This window comes from Meles meles, chromosome 6 (assembly GCF_922984935.1).
Source record: "Meles meles chromosome 6, mMelMel3.1 paternal haplotype, whole genome shotgun sequence".
Lineage (NCBI taxonomy): Eukaryota > Metazoa > Chordata > Mammalia > Carnivora > Mustelidae > Meles > Meles meles.
In genome coordinates this window covers 9,355,117-9,369,161 of record NC_060071.1, presented here as the reverse complement: position 1 = coordinate 9,369,161, position 14,045 = coordinate 9,355,117, and the positions used below count along the sequence as shown (strand labels likewise).

Below are 14,045 nucleotides of genomic sequence, written 5' to 3'. Positions count from 1 at the left end.
TTGTGTTCCACCCCATGGTGACCCAAACGTAGGAGGAAATTCAGCTCTGTGTGGTTATTCTATGGTGTCTCATCTGTGGTTAACCCAAGGTCCTCCAGGGGCCTGTGGCTGTCCTTAGAGAGCACCAGCCCTCGGGACTCTACCCCTCCCCTTCCTCTACTCCACTCGCTCCGCCCATTTAGAGAGCCAGGTATTGGCAGCTTCCTAACATATGTCAAGTGCAGATGGGAATACGAGGCAGGAGCTCGACTTAGCGGTGTGGTGAGCTATTAAGTTTTCAGAGAAACGATGACAGAGTTCAGTACACTGGAATCAGCTGGTTCACTGGGGCATCCCTCTGCTAGCTCACTTCAGTGGGAGGGTTCTGGAAAATAGACCCTCTCGGACATTTCAGTCCTCACTCAGTTTTGGTTGCTATGGATGCCAGCCACATTGCATTAGGAAGAAATCTGCACACCAAACGGGCAGGACCAAAGGGAATGTCCCTCCCCAGTCCGGGCGCAACTGGCTTCAGTTCCACGAGGGAGGGTCCCGTCCCAGTGAGGTTTTCCCATAGGCTGTGCTGCCCTCCGATGGCAGGGTGACTTCCCTACAGCCTTCTGAGTGTGGTACCCTGTGTAGATGAAGCCTCTTGTCTTGTGGGATGGGGTCTCCTTCACTTTGCCCAGGTGCCTGGAACCCGTGCACTGAAACCTTGGAGTTGACATTCTGCTATAGGAGCCGATCATTGCTTCTTTAGTGGAGGATGTTCTTTTTTGTCGGCTGCCGGCGGGTCTTCTTTGCTGATAATGTCCCACCGTGTTGGCCACCTTGCTGGATCAACCATGCACGGTGCATGGACAATTGTGGGGGTCCCTTCCAAGTTGAAATGTAATCCCTGCTTTTGAGCTTGTCCTGGGGCAAGGTTGGGGAGATCCCTGTTCACAACTAGTCTTAGATAGAAAGACCAATATACCTGATCCTAGCTCCAGGCCCTTTTCAAAACTCCTGACGTGAATGGTTGGCTGTCTGTTTCTTAAAGAAGCACTCTAGCTGTTTCCCTATATTCCTCTTGTCAGTTGCTGGAGACCAGCACCATAAAGCTGTTACATCATCAATTAAATTATTTCAGGCAAGCTGTCATCCAGATCCTCATTACAGAGGACTATACCAGAGGGATACTGATATTCCCTTTTCTACTAAAGATATGATTCCACGGAAGCCACACACACAAGAACATATACGTACACTGAGACTCCGTTGGTTCTCAGGAAAGTGGTTTATGCAGGTGGACACATCTAGGTTCTTAAATATTCCATTATTTCTCCGTGTCCCCCCCCCCCCCACCCCAATCCCTTCCCTAAAAGTACAGCTTTACACGAGTTCCTTCAGAAACTGCACTGTTTTGGTTTCTGGGGCGAATTGTTTCTGGGACGAACCGATCCTTGCTGTCTCTGTCTGAGGGGTCTGCTTTCTGCGCCAAGAAAATGAGTGTGATTATTTGGGGACCCATCTGTCCTCTGCTTTCTCCCTCAGGCACTGACCGAAGGATTCGCTACATGATCAGTAAAGGGGGCAGCGAAGCGCTTCTGCAGACGCTGGTGGACACGGCCAGGTCAGCTTCTCCAGACTACGACGTCCTCCTGCCCCTCTTCCGACTGCTGGCCAAAGTGGGCCTACGAGGTATCCACACCCCCCGGATCTGAAGATGGCTGAAAAGGCACTTGTGGGGTTGTTCTCATGACAGCAATTTAGGAAACTCTAGTGGGGAAATGCAGGGAAGTCCTAGACACTTCGGAGCCGGGACCTGCCCCACAGGAGAGGTCATTTTGTTGTCAGTGCCAGGGCAGGGCCCCGAGCGGGCAGGGGCTACGTGGGGCATGGAGCAGATGGGGGACAGAGGGGAGGCACTCCCAGGCAGTTTTTCAATCACTTTAAGAATAAACAGAATAGGGGCGCCTGGGTGGCTCAGTGGGTTAAAGCCTCTGCCTTCGGCTCAGGTCATGATCCCAGGGTCCTGGGATCGAGTCCCGCATCGGGCTCTCTGCTCGGCAGGGAGCCTGCTTCCTCCTCTCTCTCTGCCTGCCTCTCTGCCTGCTTGTGATCTCTGTCTGTCAAATAAATAAATAAAATCTTAAAAAAAAATAAACAGAACATTTCTACGAGCAGAATCTTACACAGAAGTTCATTATGTAAGTGTATGAGTTCCCTGGGGCTCCTGTAACAAATTCTCACAAACTGGGTGGCTCCAAACAGCAGAAATATATTCTCTCACAGTTCTAGAGGCCGGAAAGCCTGAACGAGGGTGTTGGCAAGGTTGGTTCCTTCTGGAGACTCCGAGGGAGAATCCGCTCCATGCCCCTCTGCTAACTTCTGTGTTTCCAGCCATCCTTGGCGTTTCTTGGCTTGTACACATGTCACTTCAGTTTCTACCTGCGTCTTCACGTGGTGTCCTACTCTGTGTCCTTCTGTGTGTTCTCTTCTTCTTACAAGGACATTGGTCACTGGATTTAGGGCCCATGCAAATCTGTGACCTCACTTTAAATCATTAAATCTGCAAAGACACTATTTCCAAAGAAGATTACATTCTGAGGTTCCAGGTGGACATGAATTTTGGGGGGTGAATTTTCAGCCTATTACTGTAAGCCACATGGAACCAGAGCTTCCCTAGTAGAAGATGGGGGCCTAGAACTCTTTCTCCTTAGGCTCCATACCCATTTCTTTTTGCTCAGAGAAGACCCTGAAGCATCTCCCTAAAAGCGTAGAACCTCTTGGCGCACAGTTTAAAAAGCCCAGGCACTCAGGAGGCACGGAGCCCTTGCGACCTAGTCATTAACAGTCAAGCTCCAGTTGCGTAAGGTCTTACATAAGTCACAGTGGGGGAGCTCCGGCGTTGCGGAAGGTGGACCTGTGTTGTCCAGTGCAGGCAGCGGGGGCCACAAAGGAGCAGGGGCTCAGGGGCACTCTGACCTTGCGCTGTCTGGGTTTCTGCTTTGAGTCCATTCCACACTCTGCAGGTCACAACGAAGACCCAGGCATCAGCCAGCACCTGCGTGAGCATGTTCTCAACAAAAAACCAATACAGTCCGTTCACTGAATATTTAGCCAGGAACGTCACCTGGGTCTGGGCCCTGTGCCAGGTGTTGGGAACACTGGTGACCAAGGCAGATCAGGGGCCCACTCTTAAAAGGAAAAAAAAGGGGAGATGTTCCTCCAGGACGGTGTGTTCAGAGAGAGGTAACAGGTGGGCCAACACTTGAAGGAGGAGGAGAAGTCAGCAAAGCAAAGAGTGGCCACGTGAACTGTAGAAAAAGACTGGAGAGACACCATCTCTACCGTGGTTGTAAGTAGTGTTAACTGAGAAGTCACATCTGGGTTTCAGGCCTCGCCCCAGCACTAATTAACTGTGCTCCCTCGGGCAAGTTACTTACCCTTTCTGAGCCATTGGTCCCTCATCTACAAAATAGAGGTATGAGTCCTTAATTTTAGGGTTTTCTGTAAGGATTAAGTGAGGTTGGATGTTACCTGCTTAGTGTGGGGGGCTAGAGTCATGTAGGTTTCGTAGAAGAGAGAGAGACGCAGGATGGACCCAGGCCATCAGGGCCGGGATTCCCAAACTCTGCACCTGGATAGCTCCACTGGCATCATTATGTCACGCAGCCCCTGTCATTGCCAGATTGTAGTCCCCACCACTGCCGTGCAGGCTGCCGGGGGATGACCTAATGGAGCCTGAGAGTCGCCTCTGTGCTGGTGAAGGGTTCCGGTCGTATTAGTTTGGTTGCCGTCTCTTTGCTGGTGTCCTTTGGTCTAGAGGTGGATATTGGCAAACCGGGTTTAGGATATTGTCTGTTTTACTCATTTCTACCTTCAATGAGTCTGAGAGCAATTCAGGAAAATTACAGGTAGAATTTTGCTCTTTAATACGTTCGAGTGCGTTTCTTTGGAAAGACATTTTCCTACATAATCCTGATACCACGATTACAAATCTAACAAAATTGACAATACATGTATAATTTATACTCATTTCAGTTTCTCCAAATAATTCCCAGTGGGGCAATTACAGATGTGTTCAAAGAAGGAGCCAATCAAGTTCCACACGTTGGATTTGGATGTTCTGTATTTTAAGTGTCCTATATTCCAGAACTATCTTAAAGGAAGAAATTTATACCCTACTAAACTGTAGTTCACATTTGAGGACAACTAGAAACACGCTAACATACAGGGTGTGTGAGTCATACAACCCACAAGGCCTCGTGTAAATATTACTTGAAGAATGAACGGACTTTATGTATGCCCTGCCTTGGCTCTTCTGGACCACCACCTGGTTCCGGTGGGGACGTACTTAGTAGCATTTTCCGCTAGATGGGAAGAGTCACATTGGCTATCATCATTCCCTTGCCTCTTCCCTCTTTGCCTTCCTATGCTCCATGCATTGTACAGCCCTCCGAATTAGTGTGGAACATAACTAAGATGGATTGATTTATGTTCCTAGATAAAAAGTTTGGACAGAAGGCCCTAGAATTGGAAGCACTCGATGTGACATTGATTCTGGCCAGGAAAAACCTGTCCCACAGCCAGAACCTCCTTCACTGTCTCTGGGCTCTGCGTGTGTTCGCCTCTAGTGGTAAGTGACTCAAATTATGGCTCTCTGGGGTGGCTTCCAGACCTGGGCCAGGACACCTAGCAACCATTTAGGGGCTGGGGTTGGAAGGAAGGTCTGGGTGGAGGATGTATGTTGTCCCAGCAAGATAAATAGGTCATGAGGAGCCTCATGTTCTGGAGGTTTTAGAGGTGAAAAGTTCTTTGTCTCTTCCTCATCCAGGTAGAACTCTTGAGCTCATTCCTGAGGTTGGATGCCAGTATTGTTTGCCCTTGGGAACCACACGTCATGTATTCTAGGCTTCTCCATTAGTACTACGTGGTGAAAAAGACCTATGGCAGGAGAGAGCGTAGGGCTTTACTCAGGCCTTGTCATATTCAAGGCATAGGGCGATGTCAAGAATGACCTTCACATCACAGATCTCCCTACTCTGTCCCGAAGTTGCCTGTTGATCACAGCATTCTTTACCGAAACATCTTTACCTCGTTTTATCTGTGTGCTTCTCAACATAGTCCTTCAGGTAACTAGATGCATCGTGGCACATGGGTTCTTACTTACTTGCTATCTCCTGCCTGGGATTATTTCAGATTATCATAACAATCCTGTGTCTAGATTTACCATTTTATAGCCAAGAGGAGGGAAATGAAGCATGGAAGAGAGAAGAAATTTCTTAAGTTTATACGGACACGTTTGGGGGCTGAGTTTCTAACTCCAAATCTCATGTTTACTCTGTATGTGGGGACACTTGCTATGAACAGAGTAGATTCTGTACCTCCCATCTCAAGTAGAATGAGCACAGACTTTATTTCTCATTTCTGAGCCCCTTTCCTGCACAGTGGAAGGGATGTCGTGCTCTCTAGAGGGAAGAACATGGCTTAGAACCAGGAAGACCTGGGTTTGACATTGATTTCGTTCCTTGGGAATCCTACAGCAGGGGCACTTAACCTGTTTACCTCTATTTCTTCCACTGTAAAATTATAGTGGTAATAAGAGCTCCCTTACCTGGAAGATGGGATAAGTGAGATGACTTCCACGGGTATGTCTGTCATTGTAGCTGCTCAGTTAGTTTTCCTTCCCTGTTCTACTCTTTTCTCATAGTCCTTTGAAATGATAGGAAAAGCACATCTAAGGTGAATGAGGAAGTGACTTTTCCCCTACTATCCTCAGAACTAATAAGATTAGTTAGCTATCTACTAAGTAAGTGGAGGTCCTATTTTATTGGTTAATTCCATTAATATCCATGGAGGACCCATAATGATAGAGTACGTTCAGGAAAAACAAGATGGGTCCTTCACTCCATGTTCATGGACGGAACCTTCTCCCACACTCATATATATTGACCAGAAAATCAGAGAATGGGGGAGGCTGAAAAGATCTGTACAAACCCATTTTTTTATTTTTTTTAATTTTTTAAATTTTTATTTATTTATTTTTTCTGCATAACAGTATTTATTTTTTTTTGCACCACACCCAGTGCTCCATGCAATACGTGCCCTCCCTATTACCCACCACCTGGTTCCCCCAACCTCCCACCCCCCTCCCCTTCAAAACCCTCAGGTTCTTTTTCAGAGTCCATAGTTTCTCATGGTTCACCTCCCCTTCCAATTTCCCTCAACTCCCTTCTCCTCTCCATCTCCCCATGTCCACCGTGTTCTTTGTTATGCTCCACAAATAAGTGAGACCGTATGATACTTGACTCTCTCTGCTTGACTTATTTCACTCAGCATAATCTCTTCCAGTCCCGTCCATGTTGCTACAAAAGTTGGGTATTCATCCTTTCTGATGGAGGCATAATACTCCATTGTGTATATGGACCACATCTTCCTTATCCATTCGTCCGTTGAAGGGCATCTTGGTTCTTTCCACAGTTTGGCGACCGTGGCCATTGCTGCTATAAACATTGGGGTACAGACAAACCCATCTTTAATTAAGGAAAACCCAAGTGCAGAGCTGTGGCTTTGTGTAGAGGACAACTGTTATTAATAAGCAGCCTGGGGGTGGCTCACCCCCACTGGGAGTTTGCCAGCAGCGGAAGATTCAAAGTATCTCATTTTAGTTTCCTAAAGAATAATTAGGTTGAATAACTTAGCTTTCTTACTATGTCTGTTGCTTATAGATGTCGTGAAGAATTCCTTTTAGCAAGGAGCTCTAAAAATGTTGGGAGTTGACTGCAGGTATGAGGAGGTGGCCATCTGTCTCGTATTCTAAGATCACATTTATCGTACTAGTGAATTTTTCTATAAAGGTTATTTTAAAATTCATACCGTGACTCTTTATACAATGACATGAGACGCAAGCAGAGTTCACGAAGTCTGTGGACTGATCGGTGTCTCTTTGGTGAATTGTTATCCACTGTTGAATGTTCCAGAAAGCTTTCTAAACAGCTCCTATCTGCAGAAGGAGTTAGCTGGAACCATAATGGGCTGCCACAGCCAGTGAAGCCTTCGGCAGCTCTCTCCTGGTCAGTGGGGACATTGATGGAGCTGCTGGAGGCAGCTGACCTTGGGCAGGCAGCCAGCAAGGATGAACTCGGCGGTGGGGGGGAGGGGTTTACTGTCCCCATCTTTCAATTCCAAGTCTGAAGTCTTCCATATTAGAACCTGTGCTTCTAAAACTATTTCATCCCTAACGCTACTTAATACTAGAATTTCACTGAATGGTTTGCCAAGAGATGGCTCCAGCATGTTTTCCCAGTTTAGAAATAAATGACTGAGTTGGTAGCCATGAGAATGGAAGATTGACGGGCAGGACTAGGATGCCAAATCTCTGAATTTGGATCCAGGCAGTTACTGCCTGTACCAGCCTCGGGGGACATATGCGTAGAGGGTGTTCCAGGAACACACAGTCTCTGTAATCACGAAGACATCAGCCTCAGTCTCTCTCCGGTGGACTGTAGTGGGATGAACTATATTAGAGCCCCCAGATTCCATCTATCCTTCTTTCCTGAGACTTGGAGCAAGCCAGGATAAGCCTCCCTTGTTTTTCTCTTTGTTTCTCCATGACCTCCTTGCTCCCACTCATATTTCCTGGAACAACACTGGCCCAACACACAAGGCATTCCCGAACCTTGGTTTCAGCACCCCCATTGCAGTGGAGGAAAGAGACAAGAGAGTCACACCATGCAAAATCCCTTCTTTCCTTCTTTCACGGGAACTTTTGCCCCTTGCCAAACTGATCCCGTTTTGTCTCTTGGAAGCTCCCCTTATTTTTTTGACACAACCAGAGCTCCTCCTAAAGTGAACTGAGTGCAGCGAGGAACTGGAGATGCCGCTGAGAGCCCACGGTGTCACTGGAAAGATGAGCGTGACGTCCAGAGGTTTTGGGTCCAAAACACGTATCTGAAGCCCCTGGTCAGCCTGGGCTGACCAGATACTATTGTCAGTTATTTTCTCTCATTCAGATCTATGGCTTTTAAAAAAAATAACCATTCAGTTGGGCGAAAAGACAAAAATTTCCCAGTCTAGTGACCTTTGAGGAGGAAGAACTGATTCTTCCCTTGATGTGCTAGTAGATGGGGCACAGTCAAGTCTGAGACTCAGCCATGGGAGATCCAACTACGAAAGCTGTTGGGGAACTTGGAACCAGGGTGCAAAAGAAAGGGGGCTGCCTTCTTCACTAGCTTGCCCCTCAAAGTTAAAGGAGCCAGTCCAAGCTGGATTGAACCTTAACCCACCCACCCATGACTTTTCTTTATGGTGAAGTCTCCCAATGGCAGAATGAGTCTAAGGAACGGTTTGGTCAGATATTGGCAGTGTGTGTGTGTGTGTGTGTGTGTGTGTGTGTGTACGTGTACGCTTATGTGTGCCCGAGTGTACGTGTGCTTGTGTGTTTGCATCACGGGGCAAGTTGATGATGGGTGAAAGCACTTGAATGGAAAGCCGAAGATCTACTTTCAGAAAAATCTTCTGCTTGGCATTGGCTTTGACTATTCTGAGTAAGAACACACTGAAGAGGTACACTGGGCCATCAGGAATGAAAAAACATAATTTCATGGCTTGGGCCCCCTTTGAGAAGATAGTATGAAAAGGCAATGTGTGCTTTACAGGTATCTTTGCTTCCAGGCCAAGGATGCAAAGACCATCAAGTGTCTTTGCTTTTGAGTGGCCTTTGGCAAGAGATGGAGCTCCCCTGTCTCTCAGGCCTACTCTGTAATGCCAAAAAGAATTCTTGGTTTAGGTGGTTCAGTAACTACTGTGATTTGTTCTTTCACAGTCACCACGGGAGCCATGCTGGGAATTAATGGAGCCATGGAACTGCTTTTCAAGGTCATCACCCCTTATACCCAGAAGCGCACCCGAATAATCAGGTAGGGGCACTTGCGTAGTGCTTTTTCCCTCTATGTAGCAGATGCAGACTGGAGAAGGCCTCATGTACTCGCGTGGTGGCTTGCAGCTGAGTTGAGTGATGACCACCCTCTTGTAGATACGGTACAGTAACTATTGTGTTTCAGCGGGCATCCCTCCCCACCCATGCATCATTTCCTCTAATCCGCACCGTGCCCCTGAAGGGCTATTTTATTATCATCCTCATTTTCAGATGAGAAAACCATGGGGGAGAGAGCCTTATCCAAAGTTCACAATCCTAATGGCGGCGCTGGGATTTGAACCTAGGTCTTTCTGACTCAAAAGCCCATCTTTTTTTGCCTGGAGCCTCCAGATATCCCTTTTGCTCATAGTAACTCTACAGAGTTTGTGTAGCCCTTAAAAGAGGCAGTCTAGAGGTGACAGGCAGAGGTGACGCCCTCAGCACATCTGTAGAATTGGCCAGTTCAGTTTCTGGTATGAGATCCGGGCTTTAGCACAGTCTATCATGGCTGCGTGCTGGTTTTGAGATGTACTTTTATGACTGGAAAATGAAACTCAGCCCCCTCTCTCTGGTGCTGGAGTGGTGTGAATCACAAAACTAAAAGGGGAGAGATGGTTAGACACGAGGAGATATTTGGAACCATTAAGATCCATCATTTATGAGGGTGACTCAACAAGGACCTTGAAAGAATATTAGAAAGAATTCAGCCAATTTCTGAGATATATGGGGTCATTTGGCGGAGTAGCATTTCCATGCCTGGCCGTGAGATTTTTCAGCATCTCAGCATCTATCTTAGGCTGTTGTTCCTCCTGACGGTTTTTCTCTTGGGTCACCACCAGAATGCCATTAGCATCCATCCTCACCTGTGGCTCTCCACGCCAGCATTTCCTAGAGTGAAATACATTCTATTTCAGTTAAAAAAAAGTCCTCATCAGATACATTGAGAACTGTGGGGTTAGACCAAGTTATGCAGATTCCTTTATGGTGAGACTTTTCATAACCTTTGTGAAGCTCGAATACATCCAGAATATCCAGGATGGGTCCATGATTCACCCTGTCCTAAACGGTTTGGCCAGGGAATGGGTCTTGTTTGAAGACCACCGTCTGGGGGGAGTCACTCTTCTGTGTACCTCACTTTAGAAACTTCTGGAGATCAAGTGTTCTGCCAAGTGGAAGTCAATTGAATTCTACCAGGGGATCCTCAGTAATAGAGAACTTCAGGGTCACCAGCTCAGTGGCCAATAAAGATGAGCTTCCCTGAATTTCTGTAGTTGTACATTAGTTCCTCTTAAACTTCCATTTAGGTCTATGTGGAGGTGTTTGACATAGGTACCTGTCGTGTTTCTCGTCCTGGGTGGGCCTTTGCTGCTGACATCTGCAGTCTCAACGTGTCCTGTGGTCACCAGTCCGTGAACTTTCTCCTCTATGTCGATAGACCGCCTCTAATCTCGCAGTGTTTCCATTCATCCGTTTGGCAGCTCAGGAGTATGTGTTTGCCTCCCGGACATTGTGTGAAAATTGGTGTGATGTCCCCCGGGCCCATCCGCGTAGGAGCGTCACCCAGTTATGTCTTCTTGCCATGCACATGCCATGCTGTTTGGAAGGCTTCTCTAGGACGCTTTCCCAGCCAGCCTTGGCACTAGACTCCTCCCTTCTGGGGCACTGACAGCTTTTATTGTCTTCCTTGTTCAGGCCGAGCTGGGGCAGAGTAAGCCAGAAGGCATAGAAGTCCCTTCTCAGAGACTCATGTCAGGTTGCTGCGTCTCTTGCTCTTCTGCTGCACAGTGCGTTGAATTCAGGCACACATCTGATCAGGGGGCTGTGGGAAAAACCAGGGATTCAGAGGGGTGGGTGTTTGACATGACAAGATGGAACTTTCAGGGACCTCGGGCCGATTTCTGCATTTCTGCATTCTATAAAATGGGGACAAGATGGTTTCCTCTTCTTGAGCTCAAGGTCCGATTAAAACCAAGCCTCCACAGAGAAGTGGAGTGGTTTCTTCCAACCACTACATGTGGCTCTCATGGCCATGGCCTTCACGCTGTGCCCTGCCCTGAGCTCGTAGCAGGCATTATCCCATCTGAGTCTTCTCGGCGAGGCAGGTGCTCTTATTGTCCCCGATATTATGGGGGAGAAAAATGGAAGCGTAAAGAAGTTAAGTGATTTGCTGGGATTTAAGTGCAAGAGCTGGGATTTAAACCCAGTCTGATACACGAGCTTTAGCTCTTTAAGCACCACTGAAGTGTCTTACACGGGTTGTTTGCAGCGTTTTATTTCTAAGCCACCACATGTAAGATGATCATAAGCTCTTAGAGTTTGTTTAAATTTTTGCTGCCGTCTACATGGCTCCTACTTGTGGAACAGTTTGCTTAATGATACGGGAGTCTTTCTCCTCAGGAGAATGGCTATTTCCTCTCAAAGGCTAAATAATTGTCTGCTCCCTCCACGTCTGGACTCTTTCCCACAGCTGCCTTGTTTTCCATCTTACTCCCAGCACCCCCGTAGCCAGGTAAGGACAAAGGCACTGAAATCCGAAGACCAGCATCGTAGCCCTCTTTCTAGTAGATTCTGCGGCGCGTCATTTAACCTTTCTTCACCGAGCTTTCATATTCGTCCAAGTGTGGATGTCAAGTCCTGCCTCCTTGTGGTGGTCATTAAGAAATAATGCATAAAAATCTCGTGAGCTTGGAGGTGCCCTGATACTGTTAACCGTTACTAATACAAATACCGCTGGATGCCGGGCTGGCTGCTTCAGATCAGAGAGCAGAGCCAGCGGAGAGCGTGCAGATGGGAAGTTTCTGCCACGACTCACATTCTCCCATGAGCTCCTATCCCCACAAATAATAACTAAGATGGACCCGGTGAATTCTCAACTCCACTTGGGTGCTGGAATCTGGGTTTGAAGGGGTCTTCCAGGAAGGAGATGAAGTACCACGTCAGAGGATGTGACTAGCCCTACTGAGTGTCATCCTTGAAATGCTAGCGAGCTCTGGGCGAGTTGTTCTCGGTGCCTTTGTGGGAGCAGATGCCTAGCGCCATCACTTTGACTCCTCCCTGCCCTGCTGACTTCTCCAGCGCAAACCTAAACTTAGTGGCGCAGCTGTCCCCCAGTGAAGCCCTGTCTCCAAATAGTACTCAGAGGGAGATTTATGACTGAAGCACTAACCACACATCTTCTAGAGAGAAGGGACGTGCAGAGCAGTGCTCCAAGCCGTCTGTGGCCCTGTGCCTGTTCTCACTCCCAGGGGAGGTGGCTATTCCTGGCCTGGCTTTCCTCACTTCCCAAATAACCCACCATGCTGGCCTGCTTGCCCTGCCATGTATTTGTTTTGGCTTGTACCCGTTCCCTCGTGACCGTCAGCCCAGTAGGAGCAGCGTTTGCCCCGACAGCCCTCTCCCTGGTCTTCCCTGACTTCCAAGCCGTGAAGCCCCTGTCCCAGTCTCCATTCCATCCTTGGGTTCATCTACTGGTCTCTCTTCCCAGCCTATTCTCCCCACATGTGGCCCATGCTGTCCGGCCCCAGCTCTCCCCTCCGTGCTACCCCTGCCCTGGAGTGGCATTGCTGCCTTATTGCATGGTAGACGCTCTCCCCATTCTCCAGGCCCCACCTGTTCTGGCTCCCCAGACAGGAGGAATCTTCTCCCATAATGCTACTCTCGTATTTTGTTCATATTTTCATGACCTATACCAGATTTAACGCTGTGCTCTGTTGGCCTGCGTGTCTTCTTTTGTCTCTGAATTCTATGCTTCATAAAGGTAGAAATCAAATTATATTTACCTCGCTGCTCTCCACAGGACCCATCTCAATGCCTGGATGATGGGAGACTGTTAATTCAATTAAAGAATGTTTTTTATGAATAACTTATCTAACAATGAGCAAAAGCCAACATTTGGTAAGTGTACATTACAGCAGACATTTCGGATTTGTGAACCCATTCTTCCTGGACTTCAAGCTGGCTCCACATGCAGAGTTCCATCATGTCCAGACATGCCTGGGACATGGTGCGGCAGGTTTCCATGAGTGCCGTCATGTGAGGGACCGAGGTGCCTTCTGGGAAATAACTCATTCTAGGAGAGGGAGAAGCGGAGTCCATCCGCTTGAAAGACAACACACCATCACTCACTACAGGGAAGGGAAAACTTGGGAGTCTTCTCTGTCTTCCTTACAGTTGTCTGGGGAACTGACCTCGCCTGGCGGGAGGGAAAGATCTGAGTTTGGGGGGATGCCAAGGGGCGGCATTCATATTAAAACTTTGCTTAGTTTTTGAGATAGGCTTCCAGGATTTGGTTTGATGATTGATTCAGCTGGGGCTTTAGAATTTATGGGGCAGCTTTTTATAGCAATAGGGAGGGAGAAATGACACCGGGCCAGGGTGAGCTGGCTCTTGCTAACTTGTTCTGCTGTGGACAAGTTTGTTTATCTGCACCAGAGCTGTCTTTGGACCGTCCAAATTCACTAAGTAGGAAAATTTATTGAGTTGGAGAAGGATTGCTTGTCTGTGACCGAATCATACTGTGACCTTAGAGAAGGTTATGTTTGTCCCAGAAGCAGACACCTTCTGCTAGGAGCTGTGCCTCCTTCGCTCCTTTATTTCCTGAATGGACTTGAGGGTTTTGGTAATAATAATGGCTATTTTCACTGCTCATCCACCTGACCATTTCCAGAGCATGGCCGCATCCCCTCTGATCCTACCGGATTGTCACACGGTAATACTTAACCCAAGCTTTGAAGCTGAGTCACCAGCTGCTGTCATCTGTGTACCACCCAGGTCTCTAAACTCTATTGGCTTGTCTTCCTGCAAGAACATCAGCGTCAATTAGAAATGGGTTGAGTCTTCCAGCAGAGAAGCTGGTTCTTAAACTCCATCGTATTCTCTGACCATTGTGCCACACTTTGGGAAAGAGGACTCAAGGCTGTCCTCAGGCTGAGTGGGTTCCTTCATCCCTCACCTTCAGTTTCTCTATAGAGTGTTTCAAAGAACACAGGAGGTCAGGAAGTGTGTCATTTGGGACCGTGCTGGTGTCACGCACACAGACGCCAGAATCTCCAATATCCCCGCCCCCCCCAAAGATGTCCTCTCAGATTTTCAGCAGGGTTCTTGTGCTATGATTTATACTCTTTAGGTTCAGGGATTCCTGGGGGCCTGGGTTACAGTGGGG

The 14,045-nt window shown here is 47.9% G+C and overlaps 1 protein-coding gene across 1 annotated transcript in view; it reads left to right on the top strand.

Moving 5' to 3' along the window:
• Positions 1–1,523: 1,523 nt before the first annotated feature.
• AGBL1 (AGBL carboxypeptidase 1) overlaps positions 1,524–14,045 on the top strand; it is a 452,999-nt gene continuing 440,477 nt past the window's right edge. The window contains 3 exon segments of the mRNA XM_046009541.1: positions 1,524–1,662; positions 4,472–4,603; positions 8,792–8,885. Of these exon segments, the coding sequence (XP_045865497.1) occupies positions 1,539–1,662; positions 4,472–4,603; positions 8,792–8,885 (350 nt within the window). The 5' untranslated portion in view covers positions 1,524–1,538.